General features: G+C 38.9%; 1 protein-coding gene across 2 annotated transcripts in view; it reads left to right on the forward strand.

Moving 5' to 3' along the window:
• LOC142032149 (neuroendocrine protein 7B2) overlaps nt 1-24,031 on the forward strand; it is a 44,738-nt gene extending 20,707 nt beyond the window's left edge. For both annotated transcript variants that reach the window (XM_075030388.1, XM_075030387.1), the window contains exons 3-6: nt 10,752-10,901; nt 13,885-13,997; nt 19,532-19,585; nt 23,336-24,031. In XM_075030388.1, the coding sequence (XP_074886489.1) occupies nt 10,752-10,901; nt 13,885-13,997; nt 19,532-19,585; nt 23,336-23,431 (413 nt within the window). In that variant the 3' untranslated portion in view covers nt 23,432-24,031. The remainder of the gene's footprint in view (nt 1-10,751; nt 10,902-13,884; nt 13,998-19,531; nt 19,586-23,335) is intronic.
• Nucleotides 24,032-24,953: the final 922 nt, after the last annotated feature.

The following is a 24,953-nucleotide window of genomic DNA, read 5'->3' on the forward strand; positions in this document are numbered from 1 at the left end:
TTGACTTTAAAATGCTAAAAACCAGAGGGTGGATGTGTTGCCTTGGCTGTAGTACGTAAAGTACTTGCTCTGTGCCAAAGACAACTGAAAGATGGGCACTTTTCAGAAACTACGTTTAGCAGCATGTGTTCTCTTTCCTAAGTGACCAGATAGATTTCCTGCTGATGGACAGAAAAAAAAGTACAGCTTGTTAATTGAAAGAAGTTGCTGCCTTTTCTTATGTTGAAATCTAGAAATACATGGTGTTTTGGGGGGTTTTTTCTTCTTTTTTTTTTTTTTTGCATTTGTCAATTTACTTGTTACCTCAGATCAAGCTGCTAAAATAGGAGTAGAGCCTAGAAAACGCCTGCTGAAGAGTTTAATCTACCAAGAAATTACTGTGAAGTTCAAGCTGTGTGTGATCCAAGGAGATCTGGGGGGTCCAGAGAGCTGTGATCGTGGTAGCTTTTCTCTCCTGGTGGCCCTTGGAGGATGGCTTCTCCACCCCGAGCCCACAGGGAGGTGCGGAGGCAGCGTCAGCTCTCCTCCTTTGCTAGGGCTCTCTTAGCTGAGTGGAAGCCGTTCACAGGATAAATATGTCACAAAAATGGGAATTTGGTGGCCGGTTCCTTGTACTTGTGTCCGACAGCTGGCAGATGGGATGTGGCGGGTCAGCACGGCAGAAGCCAAACAGATCCTGCGTGATGGGTGTCCAGCCAAGATGTTTTTAACACCTGAAGTGGTATCTTTGGAGCAGCTGGGTTTTGCTGACAACTTAATAGATTTTCTTTCTGCACAGCCCCCCCGCCCCGATTCCTAAATGTAATAAACCCATATTAATTAATTTAATTTCTCTAATAATATTTGCTCTCCTTGTTAATTTGTCTTTTCAGAAAGCTATATTGGAGTCACTTAGCAGTATCTATAAAAAGAGGGGGAAAAACATAGAGAAGCAAAACAGGCATTTTTAATGAGTAGCTGTGTTTCTGTACTTACGTTTAGGTTTATCACTAAAATACTTTACAAGCACCACTGGGCTGTATTCAGGTTTTGTATAGACAAGAAGGGAGCTGTATCTATGTTAATAGAGGACAAAACAATAAAATAAAGAAATGCCTTCAAAAACATACAAGTTATTTTTTTCTGCATGGCAGGGAGTTTATGAAGTAAGAGACCACGTGTTTTTTTTCTTTCCTCGCATGCTTACAAGTTTGTGCCAATATTTAAGGGGTTTGGGCGGCGGGGGGGAGGAATATGTGTATAGTGCAAATTTCAGGACTATTATATCATGCATAGGAGAACAGTAAAATCTCACTTAAACACACGGGGGCACCAGTAGCTCAGCTCGGGCAGTTTATAGCACTTAACTGCATAATGGGAAATGCGAAGTCCTATCTTCATTTTGCAAATATCATCTCGTTACATTTTCATTGCCTCCTGTACAATTCAATACAACAGAAAGCCTCTTGGGTGGTTTTTTTGTTTGTCTTTGATTTGGTTGTTTTGGTTTTATTTCTTAAAAACACTTCAAAGGAGATGATGGTTGATAAAGGTGCTGGCATGAGAGCCCAGAGAGTCTGAAGTCTGCAGTCTGCAAAAGAGGCGTAATGCTGTCAACCTCAGTGACAACATTAAATTATGTCCCTTAAGCCCTGATTGTTTGTAGGTATAAGAAAATATGATGCCTCTTTGGGAGGGTTTTAACTCTCCTGCAGAGGCTGCTTATAGCTGGGGTTTATTTGATTACTTTGAAAGGAAATGAATGCCTGTTTATTGTTTTAGAAAAAGCTAGTTACTGTTTGCCTGATTGAGATGATAAAACTCAAGAGAGTCTGGAACATTATGCTAATATTTCTACTAACAACTGGTAGTTAATGACTCGTCAGCAGACTCCGTACAAATAGCACCTTGCATGAAAACTACTGTCCATAAAATTATGCAGATAACTCATGCATGTTAATAATGTATTTTGTTTACATTTTCCTAATAAGAAAACTAAGACAGACAACGCTGGATTACCTTGCTCTCTGGCCTGTAATGTACCCCCAAGACAAGTTTCCTACAAGGACAGTAAAAACTTTGTATTAGAAAATTGCCAAAACTTTTGCTTATGAATGCACGCAGTGAAACCAGTGCATAAACGACCTTTGTACTCATTTGCTTTTGGACTATGCTTATACCCAAATATATTTGGACTTCCTTGGGTGACTAGAAGTAAGAACCGTTGACAGATAGGAGCGATATCTGGGGGTCAGCAAACATGGCAGCGTGATGGCTGCGTCCCCTTTGCTCTGTGCCAGCATGCAGGGGTAGCAGTGTAGGAGTCACTGGGCCGGGACGGACCTCCGGCAGTGAATTCTGCTGCTTCAGAGCTGCTTTGTAGTGTCAATTTAGTGCAAAGAGACCACACAGTCATTGGGGATTTGGATTATTGTATCTGTTCTATAGAGGAAGTCCTGCTGCAGTTGAGACATGAAGTTGCATTCACATTGGGACTGCTTTTGCTGAAGCACACATGACTTTAATCAAATGCTGCGTTATGGGCCTGACACTCAACAAACAAAATCACACCCCACCATCACTCTACTAGTCTCTGCTTTCAGCGGGGTTTTTTGCAAATTACTGAAATAGCCCAGGAAATATGATTTCAAAATTTAATATGAATATCTCAAATTTCTAACATAAAATGAAAATGCTAAAGCTACACTTTTTGATACATTAATATGGTAGACATCTGGATTTGTGTAGATCTGACTAAAAATACCTACAATTTTCTTTGTATTCTATTCCCCAAATTGTAATGTCAAACATAACCAGAATCTGAGTATCAGGCAGTGGTGCATGTCATAAGAGAGGTGATTTAGAATGTTAATCCCTGAATTTAAAAGCTAATGACGGTGCCAAATGACACTGCCAAATGACAGCAGCAGTTTACAGTGGATTTTCTTTATCTGAGTAAGTGATATGGCACAGGTCTGTGAAGAAATGGCATGTAAAACGATTCTACCTGTAACTCCACAAACAGGAAAATAATGAGGTCGTATGATTTTATTTGTTCTTTATTAAAGACAAGTGTTTGAAAATTTGGCCTATCATACCCTTGCTTCCATACGCGTTTATAAGCCATGACACGCAGTGACTAATAAGAAAGCAAAGTCGGTGTTCGCATTGCTATGTGGAGGTGGTATTGTGTTACCTCAGTGTGTTTGACACCTTTCCCTCTGGAGCAGGGGCAGGTCCAGCGAAGGCTGTGGGTGTTACCGCTGTGGGCTCTGCCGCTTCACTGAATTTCAGGAGCTGCCCTCCCTCAACGCTCGTGTGCGGTAGGAGCTGAGCAGGCACTGCTTTTGTCTCCTTGGTGTGTCTGGGGAGAGGCAGGGAAAGTTCTCGGAACTGGTGTGCTCATCGGAGAAGTCAGTCAATGGGGAACGCAAGAAGAAAAGTGTATTAATCCCCATTTCTGTCTCGATCTTTGTTACTTGCATGTGGGTCTGAGGGACCTATTTAGATTTGAGGCTTTGAACTTTTTCTTGAAACAACGTGCGTATAACGGTCCTCTTCTCGTGGCTGCAGGGGGGAGTGCAGGTGTCACATCCCTCTTCTGAGGAGCCATGAAGATAAAGTGACTCCAGCTCTTAAAACCTCCCACTGACCACTGTTACATGGTGTAGACTACTGCTATTCATAAAGTCATCTTTAAAAGATGCCACCAAAGGAGAAGGCAGTCTGAGATAGGACTCCTTCAGGGAAGAAAGGTGGTAGGTCTGTAAGGATTTAGAATTAAGTAGATTCTCATGTACCTAGAGGTAATTAATCAATTAGAATGGGATTTGTAGCCACAATTATTTTTTTGTACATGTCACTAGAGGGAAATAATCCAAGAAGAGAGGTAAGAAACCTTAGGAGGAGGAGACGGAATATGATAGTTTCTGTATTGTCTGATGCTTTATAGTATTACTGTTTTCTAGTGTTGGCAGATGGTATATAGGAATTTAATAAGAAACAGTAAAATTTTATCTAGCAATGGAACATGGTCCATAAGTATTTAAAAATCTGGCAGTGAAGATTGGCCAAATTATGATGAGCTCTGGTTTTCAAAGATTTTTTTTCCCTGCTTGTCTTTCACATGCATAAAATAAATCCTTGGGCACATTAGTTAGGAGTTATACTTTTTTGTAATTGTTCTCAAAATCATGCGCATTTCCCTGGCTCCCATCTGAATTTTAAATTAACTTGCAGTTAGAAAAGATTTTTTAATTTATGTGGTTCTATGAAAAGATATTTTAGAAGTCTAGACAAAGAAAAGATTCTTGCTTTTCTTGATTGTGGTGTCGCGTGCAGGAGATAGGATCTCTGGCATGCTCCGGAGGTTTCTGGAGCTATTCTCTCTGTGCTTCCCGTCGTGCGCGCTTTCAGCAGTGCCCTCGCAGCTGCTGCAGGGATGAATGAGAGGAGGAATGTTCTCAGCTGCTGAACAGGAGGGAGGAAGAAGCTGGTTTCTCCCCTTGGGATGCTTTAGTAGATCAGGTCAGCTGGCCCGAGTCCCTCTTGCAGTGCCAAGGAGCAGCGTTGGGCCTGGTCTTGCCTGGCCGGGCTCTTCACCTCACCGCTCTCTTGCGTCTTCATCACGTGCCGATGCTTTTATTGAAGCGCAAAAGAAATCTCCTCTTAACTTGGGCCATGTTGGCAGAAGCTTTGCGTAGGAAGGTCTCTGCTTTTGGAGTTGTGAGGTTATACCGGCTCGCCAAAGCAGAGACTTAGGAGCCCTGTAGCCTCACTCTGGTATTGTTCACGGTGGTTTGGGGTCGTTGGGGGAGTTAGAAAACCTGCCCTGATGTCAGCTGTCAGACAGGCGCGTGAAGCTTTTAAACACTTCTGTTGGAGAACCAGCTGGGACTTCGAGCCATTTGCATGGAAAATGGAATTGAACGAATACGAATGGGCAAATAAACAGGAAAACTTTGTGAAGTTCAGTGGAGCGCTAGACAGAAAACGTGGTCCCATGCTGGACAATTCCGGTGCCTCCATGCTTCACGTGACAGGAGCAAAAGGAGTATTTTTCTACGAGCGGGTTGACGTTGATGGAGCACGTGGGCTTCTCGTGCAGCTGGCATCAGTGCCAGTGACAGAAGTGTTCTAGTCTTTCATTGGCACATTTACATTTATAGGATTGAAATAGCGTCCCATCTCTCGTGGGATGAAGTAGGTCACCAGCTTCCTTTTGGTGCCCTGTTTCCTGGAGCCACGTGCTGCACGCGTGGCCTTCGGCAAGGTGACGTTATGGCGTGGCAGAGGGGGCCTGTTGCTGTGTCCTGCAGGTTGCCCTGTGTTTGTAAAAAGGGTAAGCTGACCCACACGGTGAAGCGCGAAAGCTTTTTGCTCAGACTGAAGGGCAACTTAATGTAGTCCATTAGAGAACTGTTCAACCAAGGGAGGCATAAGAGATTGCTTTTGCGCTCTGTCAGCAAGTGAGCTGCTGGATTTTTTTTTATTGTGTGTGCAGTTTGAATAATGAATAATAATGGCATATAAGCTACTGTTATAAATTGTTTGCGAGAGAGGCATGGGCGTTACTTTGGTCCTAACCATTTCACAATAAAAACATTTCATATCTTAAATATTTGTACTGTTTGTAATTAAAATATGGGGTAAAATGGAATTATTCACTGAAAGCAAGGTCAGTAATTGTGTGATGTGTGTGCTTAAGGCTTTAGAAAACATACTGAAAGGAATTTGTCCCTCTGCAGAGAAAAAGAAAATTAATCTTCATAGTTTTAAGAAACTTTGTGTCATTAAGGAGAAGACAAGCTGACTCTGGAATGTGGATGCTTGAGTATGTATAGCTGCAGTTTTCTTGGGTTTCCCAAGGCATGCTCTTGAATGGTTAAGGAAGTTGGCTAGGTTTTCATTTTTCTGTTCTTGGTTCTCCTATGCTCCTTCTCCTTCCCTATTCCCTTAATTAGCAGCTTCTGTGGAATAGAGAAAATGTGATAATTTGTGATTTTTTCAGTGCCTCTCATTTCCCGATCTTAATTGATCTCAGCAACCAGGGTAGGACTCTGTAGGATGCTAGCTGAAGAGGCATGGGGGAAATGGCATTGGGACTGTGAAGATTTTGCTGATGTTAGAAAGCGTAAGGAAAATGAAAATGCATTTTTTCATTCAGGATTTTTTTGACAGTTTCAATTAATCAGATTATATGGCAGGGAGTCTTGCAGATAATAAAGCAAAGGAAAAAGGAAGTTAGTGGATGGTGTCCCATTTTACGATACAAGAGCACCAGAAAGCATTCTGCCAAATTTGCCTTTGATTAGGGATGAGATGTCACTTTTAAATGTGACAATGACACAGCAAAGGTAGATACAGCAAGATGACTGGGGATGGGAGTGCAGGATGATAGTACATAAAGCTGTCACAGTAAAAGGAAAAAGAGCTCCCTCTGTATCAGAGAGAGGACACACTGGAAATAATTTTGAAGATTTTTCCCAGTGATAAAAACTAATAGTCCAGATTAACAAAAGATTTTGCGAAGTAGCAAAGATGGTATTGCATCTCTGATTAATATCTATTTACTCCCTCAGGTATCTTACATAAATGGGGTAAGGTATACCAGGCTTACCTTGCAGCTTATATTTGCTTGGAGTTTGTACAGCTCAAGATCATAAGAGGTGCAGTTCTTACTCAAGGGGAGTATTCCTCTGTGCATCTGGGAAGGGCTTGGACACCTTAAGAACCTGCTTCATGATGTTTAAGAGCAAAAGAAATGAAGACTAGGGCATATAGTATGACTTTTTAAGTACGGGCTTCGGTTTGGGATCTGGGATTTATCTACCCGCAACAGATACTCGTGATCCATTCTATTTTGTATCTCCTTGCTAAGATTGGCCAAACCACCTCTTTTCTGAATTTGGAAGTGGGGTAACCCTATCTACACCATGGCATGGGAAACTGTTCCAATCAGACTGAAAGGCAAATCTGTCCCATTATTTGTCTTTAAATTTTCTGCAATCATTTTACACTTTTGAAAATCCATTGTCACTGACTTTCTTAAAATTACTTTTCTGGGGGTAGCATTGCCTGTTTGTATTTGATGGGGAGGGTTGCCTTTGAGAGCATATTTGTTTCAGTTGTGCTTTACGCTATCAATAGATGGGTAGCAGCAACTAGAACTTCAGTGGACTAATAGCATTTCCATTGGATCTGTTGGATCAGGGGAATATTCAATACTGGCAGGAAACTAGTTGCTCTTTGTGTTTTCTTTTCCTTTTTTTTCTTTTCTTTTCTCCAAGAACGGAGTGGTTGTGTTGTCCTCCCACCCATAGAGATGGTATTGCTCCTACAAAGAAATGAGCTAAAATGTGCTCACTTCAAATTTTCAGTCATTCCAAATATCTCTAATTGAGATGATACCAGCAGTTGGTGAGATGACGAAAGACTTTTCCAGAATTATAGGAAAGGGGAGAGGCATTGTTCCATTTTTGTTTCCCACCCTGCAACATTTCAAGACCAGTGCCAGAAGATGGCTACATATATGCATATATTTTAAATTAAATCCAAAGCTTACTTATAACAATACTGACCTCAGTCCAAAAAATCTAAACTTGCAGTTTATCCTGTAGGGATGTAAAATAACTACATGCTCACACAGAAATCCTGCACATGAACAAGAGCTGATTATTTTGGAGCAGTTTTTTCGCTAGCACGTGGCATGCAAAAGCCAGTTCATAGAAGAAGTAAGGAGAGATGGGAAAAACATAGATTTATCTACCCCAACATTTTTCAGTACAAGGGTGTTCTCTGTACTATTTTTCTGGATTTTTCTAGTCCCGTTTCAAATAATTTAACAATGTTGTTTCTCATGCTTCCCTTGGATAGGAAATCAGAAAAAGTTCCTCGATATTTAGTAGTCTTGTCTTTTTGTTTCAGTCTCTGCGTCAAGGGTCAAGAGACCCATCTTGCGCTTTTTTTATAGCTGACTGTATATGTTTGTATCACAATATTTTGATTTGGTAGCTGCAGTATATTTAATCCTAATATGTTTCTTCAAATCGGTAACATTACAATACCAAAACTAATGCAGCTTGTGAATTACTGTACATAATACCCCTATTTGGTATATTCATAGCATTTCATTTTTATTATTGCAGCCTTTATTGAGTGCGCTATTTATCAGAGTTTATAAGGAATGAGCTTTGCTAATGCTATTAAATCACTCAAGTGTGCTAAATTATGGCACCAGAGCAGGTGCTATTGTCTCCAGCTCTTTTGGAAAGAAAGGAAAACCCCTTAAATGATCCTAGACATTTATACCTAAAGGAAACAATCCTTTATATTAATATAAAAAGATTGTTTTGTACTCAGTCAAAGGAATTCTTGGCAGTCAGTTTAAACTTACATGTATATATAGCACACTGGAGCCTGCTAAGTACCTCTGTTTTCTTTATGGATGGAGCTTTGGTGCCAAGAGGTCTGCACCACATACAAGCGTGGATATGCTTCTATCTGATGGATTGTCCCATAATGAACCACATTGTATACAGGATGTTCAAACACGTATTGATTATGTGGTTCTGTAGTTTGCAGCTGAATCATAACCTGATGCTTTTAAGTACATACATGCAATCAATCTTCATGTGAAGGGGCTCAGTACAAAGGAAATATTTTATGCTATACATTAGACGTTAGATTAAATGACAGTAGATTAAATGTATGCTCTACTTTTTTTAACCTCATCACCATAGTGTTACTGTGAAACTATACAGTTCGTATAAGCATCATCTTTGTGTTGACTATGGACTGTAAATGTGTAATAAAGTTCATAGTGTGGGTAACACTATTCTGGTTTTAGTACCAGGTCTCATGGTCAGCTACAAGGGAAAACCTCATATAACACAGATACAAATTTTTTGTAGGGCTACGTTTATGTTTGTTACATATCTGTAAAACTTTCCTTCAATATTGAATTACAGAATAAGAAACTTGTACTTGAGGGGGAAAATTAGCATGTTGATTAGATTTTAGTCCATCATGCAAATAAAATTGAAATATAGATGCTTATAGACTAACTTGCTTCTGGTACTATAATGCCAGCTTCCAACTGATTATGTGCAAAATACAGACAATTTGACTCAACTACCACTTCTAAATGTAGAAACGAATACAAAATTTGTCAAGACTGCCTTATGTTAGCAATTTTTGAAGTGATTATGTTAGCTTATGATGCCTAGCTGTATAAACGAAGATTTAGGCTGGTAGTATTTATTTGTAAGTCGGGACAGGAGTACTTGAATGATTCTTCTGGAGCAGCTTTCATGTTCAGGAGCTTTATTGCAATCTTTTGGATCTATGAAAATGATACAAATTGAAAATAAAGCTATTTGGTGATAATATGGTGATCGTGCTATTTACCCAAAAAGTTGTGTCTGCATTCACTCTGTAACTCACATTTTCCAATCATTCAAATTCCTTTTCCTCTCATTCATTGTTAGTGGAATTTATATGTTGACTGTATGTTGTTATCCCTCATTATATAGGGTTTAAAAAAAATATTGCTCTGCTGTCACACAACCATCTCAGTACTCCATAACTACATTAGCTGTTGCTGCAGTGTGTGTGGTGACTGTCTTATGGCAGGGAAACAGAGCATGCTTGAAACTAAGTTTTTATTTGTCTGAAATTCAAAAGAATACTGTATGACAGTATTTAGAAAACTCTGCAAGCAGCCGTGTATTAGCCAGTAGATGCATTTGGCCAGTAATGCGTGCAGAAAAGATCTGGAGCAGATAAATATTTGTAGAGAGACATACAGAGAGAACGGCCTGAGCTTGGTTCCGAAACCTTTAGTGGAAGACTCTGCTCGTCAAAGGCAAGGCACCCAATCTGAGATGCGTGTGAGAAGGCTGTCGCACACCACTTCTGCATGCATTTGCCCAAGAACAGGAAGCCCATCATCGTGTCCTCCGGCACTGAGTTATAAAACCTGCTGCACACTGCTGTCGTAGCCCTGCAGTGATGGTGCTCCGAGTCCCGCAGGGCAAATATAAAAGCCTGCATCTAGAACTGATCTATTAACTAAAGGTGTAGAAGTCACTGAATGTGATGTTTCATACCGTAATGACTACTGTGTAGGTGTACATGGACAAGAATTCCTATCAACAATATGGACTCTTAATCACTTCTCACCATTACTGCAGGAAACACAAATTTGCATTTAAGAAATAGTTTGATTTAAAAATGCTTTTCCTAGCTGTATACAACCAAATTTGCTATATCATCTTGGGTCCCCTCACATGACTTAATTTATTAATGTATTTCTAGGCTGTGCAAATAGTATCGTTTCTTTCTACAGTGTCATTAACTTTGTCTTCTTGCCATGATGCTGTCTTGCCATATCTTCTTCAATTACTGGTTGCTACAATGAACAGTGACTGACGATGATTGTGCAGTAAATGTCTTAAGTTCTGTTACTGTCTCATGTTTCTTTTTCTTTGCATTTTCTTACCTATAACTTACACAGTTAAGGAAGAAAACGACCCTAAGATTAATAATAAGTGGCTGATTTTGTTTCCTAGTTTCATTTTTCATTACTTAAGTTATCTGATTTAGACCACAGGGTTATGTTTCTAAAAGAGACGTTTGAAATCTAAACTTGGATCTATCTCTATAACAATTTTATATATATATATTTTAAATCTAAGTCTGGATTACTTGAAGCAACTAAAGCACTTACACTTTAAATCTTGTAAAAAGTGTGTGTAAATTGTCTTTGCTAGGTGGTGCACATGAGGGTCTCCAGCACTTGGGCCCTTATGGTAATATCCCAAACATTGTGGCTGAGCTGACAGGAGACAACGTACCAAAGGATTTCAGTGAAGATCAAGGATATCCTGACCCTCCAAATCCCTGCCCTATTGGAAAAACAGGTAATTCTGCTGTAGCGTTTGTACCTCTGTCTTCACTGTACGTCTTCCAGTCTTTCAGCGCTGTACTAGGCAGTATGACACTTGATCAGTAATGGGTGTTTTCTTTCATTCTTTACCCCAGGAGCAGAACTGTTGAGCAGTCAGGTGGTTTAGATGAGCTTTTTTTTTTTTTTTAATATGTGCACCTTCTGTATTGCTATATGCCTGCTAGAGAAGGTCAGGTGGAAGAACTCATCTTGACCTCAGAGTAGAAGATAGTGGGATTTATGATAGCATCTTGCTCCTGAGGGAGTTCATTTTTAGGCTGGCCCCTGAAAAAAGTTATCGTTCTGTACAGATGAGATTTACCCTTATTTTAGAGACTTTCATTGTGCCAAGAGGAGTGAAACTGTCTGCCCTGATCTCCAACCCAGACCATGAGTCAATATTTAAGATACCTTGGCTCCGATCCATGTGGCTTTATAGCTCACTGAGGGTGCATCTGTGCCAAGAAACGGAGAACTACATGGACGTACCCCAGCGTGTTGCACGCAGACTTGCTCTGGCAGAGGAGCAGTGCAGCCTCGGAGCGCCGCAGCGGTGCGGTGCCCGAGACGCCCAGTACATCCCTCAGCTTGCAGCTGCCCATATACCAAGCCGTGTGGGTGGCTAGTGCTGAAGGATCTCTAAAGCAGACTGCATGTGCATGATATAGACATACCCTAATGGAATCGATCTTTTTCCTGTTATTTGAGCCAAGGAATGACTTCCAGTACTGCAAGTAGTAGTAAAACACCCATTGTCTGCCTTGGAAGCTGGAACTGGGAATGAGCACTCTATTTTTCTCTCATTTTTTATTTGTGAGCTGAGATCCTTTCAAAATCTTTTCTGTTTAGTCTTCTTTTATGTTATTTGGATAATGCAAAACAGTTGTCTGTATTCTTATTAAATGTTCTAGCTAGCTTAGAATTGATCAAAAAATAAATATTTGTCATGAAAAGTTTTGCAAACAGTGTTTTTACATTTCATTCAAAAATAGGACAACATTTCGAATAGTCCTCCCTTACTGTTTTCTATTACAGCCCATTTGCTGATGATGCCTGCATCTCTTCTAAAATAATACCTAATCTTCCGTTTGGTTCAATATAGCTGTTGTCTGACTGGTTGCAAATGATGGGTTTAGGTTTTCTCACACACACAAGCACACACACAGACTTTCTATCTTCTGTGCTTGCCCATTAGACTTCAGTTAGTGATTAGATAAAAAAATTAAAAGCCCGGCATCCAGAGAAATGCCTTTGAAAATCCCTTCCATTTTTCTTTCTTAGGTGAAATAAAAGTTGTTAGCTAAGCTAATACAGTCAGATCTGAACACAAGGAGAATTCTTAGGGAAGTGCTGCCCGCTCAGATAAATGGCTCTGTAATAGGTACGCTGTGAGTGAAGATACTATCTACTAGGATTAGAGTAAAATGTTTTTCAGAGCCTTAAATGGAAATTCAAGTGGTGACTGTATTATGCATACAAATTACCAGAGGCCTTCCTCAATCAGGTCTGTGGATTTGCTTAATGGAAAACAATTTTTCCAGTCACTGTCTACATGTGCACATTCCACGGCGGGAATACATAAGCCCGGAGCACTTGAGCTTGAAGACTTCTGGATTAGCAGTCGCAGAGGGCACATGTATGTCCTGCTGCCCTTTGTGTTTTCTACCAAAAGACACAGATGGTCTGAGAAGGTGTACCATATTTCTCTTGTCACCTGCTTCTCTCTCGAGATGACCCTGTGCCTGCTGAGAATGAAATAATTTTTAAGTGCTTGTAGTTAGCTTTAATGGTGTCTGAGTTACTTAGCCAGTATGGTTAGTTTTCCCCCGTTTCCTCTTGGCAACTTTATTTTTTTTTTCCCCATTCTAAGGAGAAAAGAGAGAAAGCAGGATCTGTTGGACTTTGAATAACCTCCTCGGGTCATTGAATCAACCCATTTTTAAGTCAAGTCTTTACTGTTTCCCACATCCAAGGGAAAATGATAATTCACCTGCAAATCTTTTTACATGATGATCACACGAGGATGGAGGGGAAAGCCCCCAGGTGTGTCCTCTGGAGTGCCTGTGTTCTGGCAGGTGTAGCTGCCTGGATGCCCAGCGTCATGCCCGGGGTGGTAGGATCTCCGTGGGTATGTCCGAGAGGAACCTGCACTGCAAGCTCCCCATGCTGACAAAGCAGAGGGAGCTCCAGGAGCAGACTCTATCCAAAGAGCTACTCTGGCCTCAAGCTGCTGAATCTTCATTTAATCTAAAGATGACTTATTTTGGTAAAAAGTCCATAAACCGATTTTTAAAAGGGTATTATCCTCGATGTGACACTGTCTGCAAAACCATCCATTGTGATTAAAGGAGGTCTCTGGACCCATCAGATCAGATACCAATCTGCAGAAACGTCTTCAGCATAAAACCTCTGCCACATTGCATTTTTATGAGATCCTATGATGTGTAAATGATTTTCAGCCATTTTGAACAAAGTAGCAAACCTGAAATGGAGTTCCATGAAGAGCTACTCAGTGAAGGAAATTCTGTCTTTGCTCACAGCATTGTTTTACCATGAGCTTCAAAAGTATTACCTAAACACTTTCTACAACTTCCTGTGGGCATTTAAAAATGAAAAGAGGATCCCTTCTGAATCAGAATAACATGCAGTTCTATGTAAAATCAAGCTCAATTGCTAATTTAAGCAAAACACAAAAAGGAGGGGGAGAGCTTGGAAAATAAATTTGTTTAGTTTTGAAGTTTCATTAAGTTGCATTTTTTTAAAAAAACTATTCAAATATATGCTGACAAACTCCTTTCAAAAGAAAAAAATACCTGATATTTTCCAGTCGTCCAGTTCTTTAAATGATTTTTTTTTAAATTGCATAATTGCATTTAAGAAGTTTGCTGATTAATGTGGCACGTATTGTGAGTTTCAAAGCTACCAAGCACTCAGTGCTTTCTAACATACTTTTGCAGTTGATGATGGGTGTCTAGAAAACACCCCAGACACAGCAGAGTTCAGCAGGGAATACCAGCTGCACCAACACCTTTTTGATCCAGAGCATGACTATCCCAACATGGGCAAGTGGGTGAGTACATGCTTCTTGCTTATTTTTGTTGCATGTGAAACTGGGTATTGTCTGCTGCCTGGGATACTATGAAACCACAAGGAGAATATTGTGCTTATTGCTGGAAAAATTATCACCTTAAGGGAAACTTTTCAAAAAGGTGAACTTGCCCTTAGAAATAATGCCTGTGACTGTTGAAAAGCCCATAAAAATATAAAGTAGAAATCCTTGTCTTACTACCTGTCCCAAAGCATGACAACTATGTACGTGCTTGATAAATGCAACAAACCACATTTCAAACTGCAGTGAACATGTAACCAAAAGATTGTAGCACAAGATTTCAAAATATCGCAGGGCACTAACTTGAAAGATTACCCAAGTTAGGTGAGTATTCACTATTCAGCTACTTAGATGCTAAAGAAAAAATAAATGGAGTGCATCATTGTCTAGACACCTTAAAAAATCTAGGTCCAGACAACTTGCTTTAAGGAATCCTGTCTGGCTTAAGGATTTTGGAGGACTTGCTGCTTCTTCCTCTATTCAGGTTGTGCGCTATATTATATTGAAAACCTATTTTACACATTGCATATAATAAGTACAGCGAGCTACACTAAGGGCAAAAATCTTGCTCTGAGCGTACAAGGACTTTAATAACTCCAGCTAGACTATTTCTGCAGGCTATAGGCTCCAAAGGAGAGCTCTGCTGCTTAATCTTAGATTACATCAGTTAAATGTCCAATCCCAAATCCATCTTCAGGCGCCAGGAAAACAATAACAATGATCATAATTTATGCTTCTAGAGCAAATCGTGAAATCTCATTTTACGTTGTTATAACACTTTACTTAAGATTGCCCTAAACCAGTGCTCTGTAAGCATATATCGATAAATGGACATGTTTGGCAGCCTCTTCTCCTGCTGTAATTGTAAGACAATGATTCATCGTTCATAATCAAACCAGTGTAAGATTTATAGTCTTAATTACTTACGTGAGTGCTAAATTTCTAGAGAGAATCATGCCAAAAATCCAAATTTTGGAAACTTGTTGCATTCTAAGTAATTACCATCAAAGGTTTCCATTTTAAAAACACCAGATGGTGAACTTTCTTATTTATGCCAGATAATGCTGTTAGTTTTCTTATTATTCATAAGTAATTTACTTTCATAATACCATTTTGAAGACTATAAAAGCACTTCTGTAAATCTTTGGCCTATAGCAATATTTCAGAATCAAGCGTACATACTGCGTTGTCATCAGCAACATATATAGTTAACAAATGGTAGGTAATCATTAGTGAATACTGGCATTTTTTCATTTCTCCATCCATCACTACTAATTCAAGGGAAAAAACTGCTCATGCATGGATTAAAACAGACTGTAAGGTACTAAACAGTAATCATATAGCTGCAGTGTAGCCAACTCCAGATCTTTTTAATTAGAGAAGAAACAGCTGGTAATGTGCATGAGCAAACGTTCTGCCGAGATCAGGAGAATTGCCCCGATTGCCTCCTCATTGTATATTACTACACATTAAAAAGATAAATACAACGGTATCTGGTTTTATGGCTGGTTTTGTTATTTTTATCTCTCTGGAAACATAAGAGCAGAAAAGCACTCTAAAAATTAGCTCTTTGAGACTTTATAAAGGAGAGATAAAGTAGATCAGGTCTTTTAGGTCACTTACTGTCATCTGGATTAGGACGTCAATGACCGGCACAGCGGACCGCGGGCTGCCCGGCGGGTACCTGTGTGCACCCTCATCCTCCCACTGCCCCCAGCCACCAAAATCCTCTCTGCCCCCAAGCAGCTTCTCCCGTGGCGGAGCCTAGGACCAGATGCCTCGGGGGCCGTAATGGCTGTGTATTTACAGAGTGCGTTTCCACGAACTCCTGCGTGCTGTGAAGGCTCTGGGCTGTCAGCGCCGTCTGAAGCCCTTGGAGCCAGCGTGTCTCCTGGACCCACGCGAGCTGGCGTGTGCTCGCAGCTCTCCGGGGAGCTTCTCCCCTGCCTTTTCCTGCCACAGAGCCGTCGAGGCAGTGTTACAGTTCCCACTGACTTGTCCTTGCAAGGAGCCAGCATGCATTCCTTAGCGTAACCACAGTAAAACCCAAATTACATTAGCAGGTCAGAAAAAAAAGACCTGCCTGTTCATGAATAATGGGAAAGAAACAGGTTGGTTGGTGTGTTTTGGTGACAGGCTCTCATGCTTGCAAAACTGTGGAACCTCTGCAGTACCCTGTGAATAGCAGACACTTTTTATAAGGGTAAAACAAGTCTAGAAGCTGTCTCATACAGCAAAGTGTATGATTCCATCTAGATGCTAAATATTGTGTGTGTGTATATATATGTGTATATATAGTATTATACTGCTAATACGTAGGAAGATAAAAATACATAAATCATGATAAATGTATACTGGCTTAGGAGAGGGAAGAAAGAGGAAGAATTTGCCTGTCTTTGGGACAACTCTCCATATATCAATATGCTGACCTGTGGGAAGTCTCGGAAACGGACTCTGTTTATAGGGTGAGATACACAGCTTACACTCTCCTCCCCAGCCCTGAAGACTCTTTTTTTTTTTTCTCCTTATATGTGGAAAACGTAGAGGGGACAGTGGGAATAGTAAGATGAGGGACTTTTGGAGGTTTCTACCCTAGTGTGCAACTATAGTTCTAAGATTTCTGAGGCTGGTTTTTTCCCCTCAGTTCAGACTTTTCCTTGCAGGATACAGGTACTTTCCATTTGAGTCTGCCTTTCCCGTATCTTGCAACTTGACTCTTTAGATGGTCTGAAGAAGTGTTGTTGGCATCCAGAAAGACTAGCACAAAGATAGTTTACAATATACAGTTTACAATACAAATCTAAAACCCACTTATATGTGAGTTGTTAACACTTTGGGTTTCCATAAATAACCACTACCATGTGTAGGGGTTAAAAAGAGGAGGGAAGTTCAGCTGTGTTTTCTGGCACCAGTATCAGTACACGTAGAAAATTAAAAGGAACTATGTTTTTCAGCAACACTTCTTTTTACTGAAGCAATGGATAACGTTTCACTCTGAAGGTAGAAATAATGTCAGTTTTGCTTATCAGCTACAGTGGAGGAATCCAAGACAGTACAAAGAAAGGCAAATGGGAAGCAGGGATGAAAATATTTGTCAAAGTTGAACTCCTTGTTAAAGAACTTACCATCTCTGGCTTCCTAATTTTAATAGAAACCTGAAACTAATCACTCAGATTTCATTTTATTCCAGCTCCAGTTACAGTGAGCAACATTAAGTGCGTCTTTCTTTACCAGCTGATGTTGTTAAATATCTGGATGGCAATGGTGATTATTAGGGTGGGTTATGGTAGATCTGGTCCCCATCTTCAATCTCGGACAATACAGATTGTTTCATTCAGTGTAGTAGTGTGTAATAGAAATGGAGTAATAGAAATTGTCATGCTTGATATTCCTGATAAGACTGTAAATTGACTGGGAAAAAAAAAAGCCCACCTGAAAGGGTGCAACCTTGCTAATGCAATTTTCCTTTTCAGCTTTGCTTAATAATTGTGCAGGTCCAGATTACTGAGCTGCTGATTATTACTGACTTAATGAAGTTTCAGTGAAGTCTGAAAGATCTAAGGGTAGATCTCTCTGGCATTAGTTAGTTGGCTGTAAGCATTTTAATTTCTGAGTTTTTCCCACCCAAACCCCCAACCTCTAGTACCCTAATCCAAGTAGCCGGGAGGGTGCAAAGGAAGCTGCAGGAATGAGGAAAAAGTAGCAATTCACGAGTAGCACGTCTCCATATGAGGTCTATCTTTAACTGGAGAACCTCCGTGCCTTCATTCCTAACAACTCCTAGGTGAGGGTTGAGAACGGCGAGCACTTCGCAGGAAAATTTTGGTGGCTGATGAGCTCAGGCCCTTACGCAGTGGAACGTATTTTCAGGATTGCTATTATCACACAAGCACACTCTTAGCTCATGCTCCATAACCTCATTTGCTTTGCCATCCACATAATGCTTAAGTAGTAGTTACGGTCTTAAAATGTTCCCAAACAGACTAAACAAAATACAATCTTCCTGAGCAGGAACAGTTCAATTGTAAGGAATTTTCCTGAGTGACAGAAATGTTAGCTCCAGTAGTCATGAAAGTCTTTTTATTTCAGAAACACTATTTTTCGTTCATGAAAAGTATAAGGTCAAATAGTTTACAAAGAGAGGCTTTGGCGGTGCTGTTTCCTAAAGAGAATAATTTACACATCCGTGGGTTTCTTTAAAATGTTAAATTTAAGTTTTCCTGAAGTGAGTTTGCATAAATGACTAGCCAAGAATGTCTCCCTTGGCCAACTTCATCTCTGTTCCCTTTTGGCACAGCTCAGACAAAATAACTGAGGTTGGGCAAGAGATAGGCCTTGTGAATTTGGGGTTTAATGAACATGAGAAGTACAATACAGACAATTTTGGCAGATTTCATTGTAACACTTGAAAATGTTTGTTTTTTCTCATATCAAGGCTGCAGAGAGGGTAGAAGTGTTTGGTGAATTTGTCTCGCGCTACAATTACACTTTCTATTTATATAATCAACGTTAGGTCAGTTGTTTATAGCAGAATTAATGGTCTTGTTTATACAGTGTTCTGCTTTTATACATGTAATTCTTCTCTCCTTCCATTTTCAGGTTAGGGTTTGGTTTTGGTTTCCTTCATAATACACAATTGAAACAAAATGTGTTGAGCATGTGTGTGTTATTCCAGACTTTATTAGAATTCACTACTTGTATGAAATACAACAATATGTGGATGCACTTATGTAAACTATGGTCAGAGGGGTTTTTTTGTGTTGTTGTTTTTTTTTTTCTTTTCTCATCATCATAACTTTCTCTTCTGCCAAGATGTTTTTGGCAGTTTTTAAAAGGTTCGCCATTAAAAATGTTATAGACCAAATGGTTTTTAGAAACTTTATTGAGGGCACTACTTAAACAAAGGAAGAGTTGGCGCTGAACTCCTTTCAGCAGAACTTTGCACTGGGAAGTGTTGATATCTGGAAGGGAATAAGCAAAGACAACAAAACAGTAGGAATGACGCCGATTGCCGTTTTTAAAAGGAATTAGAAAATCCCTTGTAAAGCAAATATTTTTGCCCCTGTTCTTGTGTCACTTCAAATCTATATAAAGATGTAACGGAGTCAGGATTCCTGCTTTCTCTCCCTGCCACTCTTATTTTTCTTTTTTTCCTTCTGCCTTTTTCTTTTTAAATATGTATGTATTTTTACCATGTATCACATGATGGGGAACATCCAGTCTGTATCATTATACCAGCATGTACTTATTGCCTGAACACAGGTGATAATATAGTGCAATGTAGGGGAAAATTACTGGCTTTATAATTGTTGATAAGACTGTGACTGCTCCTGAAGAAAGGCAAAATGTTAGCAAGAATATAAAAATATTTATTTGTGGTTTATGTTTCCTGTAAAACTATACACCACTCTAAACTTGCTAATATTTAACAGCAAAAGTAGTATTTTAAAAGAAGAGTGTAATGAATTTGATGGCTGCATTTTTTCCCCTTCCAGAGCAAGAATTTACTCTTTGAGAAGATTAATGGTGGTCCAAAAAGAAGAAAGAGGGTAACTATCCAAATACTTTATAGCCCCTGTATCATCTAGAGAGCTAATCAGAACTAAAATCATACTGTTGAAATGAAGAGTTAGTCTAATGCATCTGCATTATACCTTACATAATGTGTAAAGTCAGGGAATCTCTGTGATTAACTACTACAGCAGGCTTCACGACTGTCCACCAAGTACATGACGTATTTCTCTAAATTGCCTGTTGCTTTCAGAAGATGCACTTCAGTGCAGAGCATTAATTTAAAAACTTTATATGATCTGTGTTTTTAAATTGATCCTATTTGCATAAAAGCATTTAAAATTATTTCAGTGTCTTTAAAACAGAATTTAAAAGTTTCCTACTAAAAATATTGCTAAAATTAATTACCACTATCCATGCCCATGAATATGTTTTTGGGTGTAAATGACAGTAGAACTGGTTCTTTAGCTGATGTAATTTGATTCACTTACATACTTAGATTTACTTCAGATTAAACTCCTATCTCCATGTCCCACTTGCTTGAAAGACAAAGATGAATGGGTTCTCATCTTTCTGCCCCCTGAAACAAGGAAGGCAATCCACATATCACAGAGCTTCTCTGCACAGTCCACCTCACTATCTATCGTCTCTCTTGTTTTTGGTAATGTCAGCCTTTCTTTTACCAAAAAATCACTTTCAGGCAGAGTCGCAGTCTTTAGCTTTGCTGCTAGTATAGTTATTTTTACAAGAAGAAAAGGTCTAGCTCTCTGCCAGAAAGTAGCTTTTCAAAATATGACAGCACAGTTTATATTGTAAATGAAGTAAGTTTGGTTTAAAATAACTGAAACATAAGTGAAGAGGTTTTATTTATTTATTTAACTCTTAAACCTGAAGTTTTTGCTAGAAAGGGAGAGGATGAGTTGATTTCTTACTGATTCACACACCACTGGTAATAAGCACTGTTCAACCGTAAGTTAATGATCAATCATCTTGAGCTTAGTATGTGCCTCCTGCTTAAATTTGATTTTTGAGTTTGTTAGCAGAAAAGGAAAAAGGGTAGGCACATGATTCTAAAGTAAGTAGAATATACTCTGGAAATAGTTATGTGGAATATTTATTAATAGCTAGAACAGCATGTTAAAGTAGGGTTGGTGCAATATATTCATGAGAAAAAAAGAAAAAAATTAAATACATTTTCTGTCTGTGTGCTGACTGACATAATCAGATACAAAAGGAATAATGGAGAGACATGACAGCCACATGGCCAGGGGTAGCCCAGAATTTTGGAAGTGAAGCTTCAGTTTCTTGCTTTGCAGCAGATTTATTTTCTTAGCACAGGCATGTCACTTAATGGTAAATTCATTATCATTTAAAGTATTTTATTGTTTTGAGAGTAATACTGTAATGATTGCTAATGCTTTAATGAACAATTCAGAATTTTCACTTTGTCAGCAGAAGGGTAACCTAGAGCTGTCAGCAGCAGAGTGTATTTTTCCAGAAACCAAAAAGCCCACTGGATTCCCCTTCCGGCCCTCTGCTACTCCCCCTGCTACTCTTCCATGCCCTTCTGCACAGAGAGGTTAGGGCGGACAGCTTCTGGCAACAGATTGGTCTTTTGGGTCAGAATGTCCGGATTTTAGCTTAAAGTGAGTCCTGTGTAACTGTGTACATAGTAACTGTGTTGTGTCTATACAATGCTATAGTGTAACAGTCACAGAGGCACTACTGGAGTCTACAAAACTGCACATTCTAAGTATGTGTGTATATTCATGTATTTATATGTATGTATATAAACACACATACAAACATACATACACATAATCAGTATATATAGCAAAGGCATGTATTTACCATTTGCTGCCGTGTTATTTTTTTGCAGCAATTGCAGTGCAAGACAAGGAAGCCTACAGTGACTCCTAATTTAACTAGCAATTCTCCCCTTTTTTAAATTTCTATGCATGAGCATAGTCTTGTCCAGAATCTAATATCCCAAACATGACAGGAGTGCTTCTGTAATCACTGAGTCACGTTGCCATGGGCTTGCAGCTGTGCACGAAGGTACTCGGGAACAGCATTACTTTGAATTCAGCACAGCTGTATAGGATTAAATATTTTTTAGTCAAATCAGCCAAAAATTTTGCATTATATTTTGTGTTTTCTTTTGTTAGTTGAAAAGGATTCAAATTTTATGTATTCTCATTCTCTTCTACTTTATTTCAAAAAGTAGCAAGCAAGTACCATTCCAAAAAAAAGACCAATTAATCTTCCTAAGAATCTTCAAATAATTCCTAGAAGTTTATGCAACAGCCGAATTTCACTAAATTAACATTAAACAGAACTTCTTTAAACAAACACAAACAAATCATTTACATGTGTCTTATTTTTAACAATTTCAAGCATTAAATTAGTGTTAGCTCTATTTTCAAAGATTTTTCCACATTCATTTCTGGTTCTTAATATTTTTGTTTTCACTTGCAGCAGGCAAAGCACTCAAAAAAACAATAGAAGTAAGCAAAAGGGCTGCTCTGTGTTATGCTTCAGTATTAATGATAGCGTCTACAAATCTGGAGAAAACCAAGGGCTTTAACTTAAAGACAGACAAACCCCAAATATTTTCCAAAGATTTGACAAATACCCAGGATATTTGAAAATAAATATTTTTGTGCTTATTTTAAAACCTTTTTTTTTTCCCCATAGCTTTGAATTCCTATGTTTTGGTGAAAGCAGCACAGAAATATCTAAAGAAATGTAATTTCTGTGATACAGCCAGCCTGACAAGAATCAGGAGATGCTGGAAAATTTGCATTCCTCCAAAGTTTGTCCTTAGGCAAACAATTTTTATGGGTATAAAAAAACAGCACACTAGAATTTTTGCCTAGATCTGTGAAGGAGAAAGTATATACTTGAATTCTGTTTACACTGTCACTGTAACAGGCCAGAAAGTGGGTGTAAATAACATTTAAGTTAATACTGAAACTCTACTGCACTGCTTGATACTTGCAAACACAGTAAATACATTTTATTCCATTGGTATAGATAAAATTCAAGCATAGGCTTTCTACATTACTGTGATCTCCAAACAGTTTTGAGACAAGATCTGTTCATCTTCAGTCTCAACGTTGTGCTGCTTGCATGGTGCAAAGTGAAGTTAAACCCTCTCCGGGGATGATCTTTCCAGCATTCCCTTGTTCTGGCAGTAGTATGAGAGCCATTTGCTATGCCAAAACCTTGTTTGGCTCTGCTTCTGTGCCAGCAGTTTTTTATCTCAGCATCAAAAGAGGAAGCGAGGATGGGTTTCCTGGAGAGGAGATGGGCTGAAGAAGAGACTTTGGTCAAAAATGGTATCATGGTGTCTAACTTGTCTCCCAACACAAGGTCCATCAGAGTCTTGTGGTTTAAGCTAAAGCTTACCTGTACTTCTCTAACAAGTTCTGTCCTGCCTCAAGAATTAGGGAGTTAGATCTGCTGCTGCTGCTTCTCTGCTGAGCTGAGGAAAGGAGAAGTGGAGCAAAAAGAGAGTGTTTAATTCAGATTGTTCTATATTCTCGATAGTCCGCTTTCACTTGTATTCTTTTTAGTGGGTTGGATTAAATTCTTGCACACAAAAAATATTAGAAAACAAAACATTGAGTAACTTTTAGATTTACTCCCTGGGAATGCTTTCTTTTTTTTCTTCAGTCTGCAAGTATTTGACAGATATGAAATACATAAGCATATCTGCTAATCCTAGTTACCTTTTATATGTTTCCCTGTTTCTAATAAGTGTAAATAATTTTAAACTTTTTCAGAGTGTGAACCCATATCTGCAAGGACAGCGACTGGATAATGTCGTAGCAAAGAAGTCTGTTCCACATTTTTCAGATGAAGACAAGGGTTCTGAATAAGTACAGTAAAAATGAATGATGAAAACTCATGCCATCCTCTGCTAGATCTTAATATTGCTTATATATAATCATCTATTAAAATCCTTGTGAATGGCAGCATGTTTATTATTTATATAATTGTAGATGAAAAACAGCTGTATTTATAACAGTATGTTCTCCTAGATAACAAAAATATGGTTCTGCTTTTTGTTAAGTTATGGTAAAAGGACATTTCTGTTGTTTTTATTTTAGTCATGGAGCAAACTTTAAAAATGTTAGTCATTTTAATAGCTAACGTGAGGTAAATGGTCTTAATGAGCAGCTTGTAAATAGGAAGATGTAAAAAAAAAATGCCCAGTCTGACTCCAATATTTAATCTTAAATGTTACTATGTTTGACACATGAAAATTATAGTTTTATGTTTTGTTCACAAATATTGTTACTTAGCAAGGACAAAGTATTTATTTTACCCAGAGAATTTTGGCTTTTGGTCCATTTTAATAAACATTTAAGCAATCTACAAGGTTTGCAAAGTGACGTTTTCCAAAATATTTCAGAGGCTTATTTGTCTCGGTTATTGCTGTGCAAATTTAAAAATTAAAGAACTGCTTTTTCACTCTATCCACTGGAATATTTTTCTGTTGGTTTTAGTCATTCCCTGTCCACAACTTTCCTGAACACTTGCACATCTTTCTTCCTTATCAGTGGTACTGTTGTGTGGAAATTCATCTCCCCTGCTGTTCCTTGTCTTGGTAACAGCAGCATTTGTGCATTATAATGTGCTTAAAGTATGCGTCCCTGGGATATTATAAGTGAAGATGGGAGACATTTGTCTGTGTTAATAAGGTTGTGTCAACATCCTCTGAATCTAAATCCAGGATATGAAGGTCACTACAGCTGATGATCTTCTGAAAAACTATGATGCTCTAATAACACTGGTAGCTATTGCTGCTCTTGAAGTTGCTCCAGGAAGCTTAAATTGCCTTTTTTGCCCCTAGGAGATTGAAGAACTTTATATTCCAGAAAACTGAGCTCTCCCTTTCTGATAGATGAGAATATAAAATTACCTAAAATTTTATTATTTTCAGGGTGCATCTGAAATATTTCAAGCCATGTGCATGGGGCATTGGAATTATGGAAAACAGCATTAGCTTACAGTTTTGAACTTCAAATCTATGGGAAAAAAAATGTAGTTTCCTTCCCCATCCTACAGAAAGATGCAGTAAAATAATGATGATCCCTTAGAAAAAACAGGCAAGAAACTAGCAGAAACTAAAGGTCCTAGCTACAGAAGATTAACAGGATGGCACAAATAGGACTATGTATGGCATTTGCTTTTTCTATCCCAGCACTTTGTAATAAATGATGTATGCAGAGAGTCAGTCCTCTCACGTCATTTATGGGTAGACTGCAAAACTCCGTAACATTCTAGGCTGAGCTATCATGTCTTTCATCATATTTCCCCTTTAGGAAAATTCTGGAATAGAAAACTAAGTAGTAAGTAATGCAGTGGGGTTTATACTCGCCTGTGTCACAAAATTGA

The sequence above is a fragment of the Buteo buteo genome, chromosome 6, assembly GCF_964188355.1.
Source record: "Buteo buteo chromosome 6, bButBut1.hap1.1, whole genome shotgun sequence".
NCBI classification, from domain to species: Eukaryota; Metazoa; Chordata; class Aves; order Accipitriformes; family Accipitridae; genus Buteo; species Buteo buteo.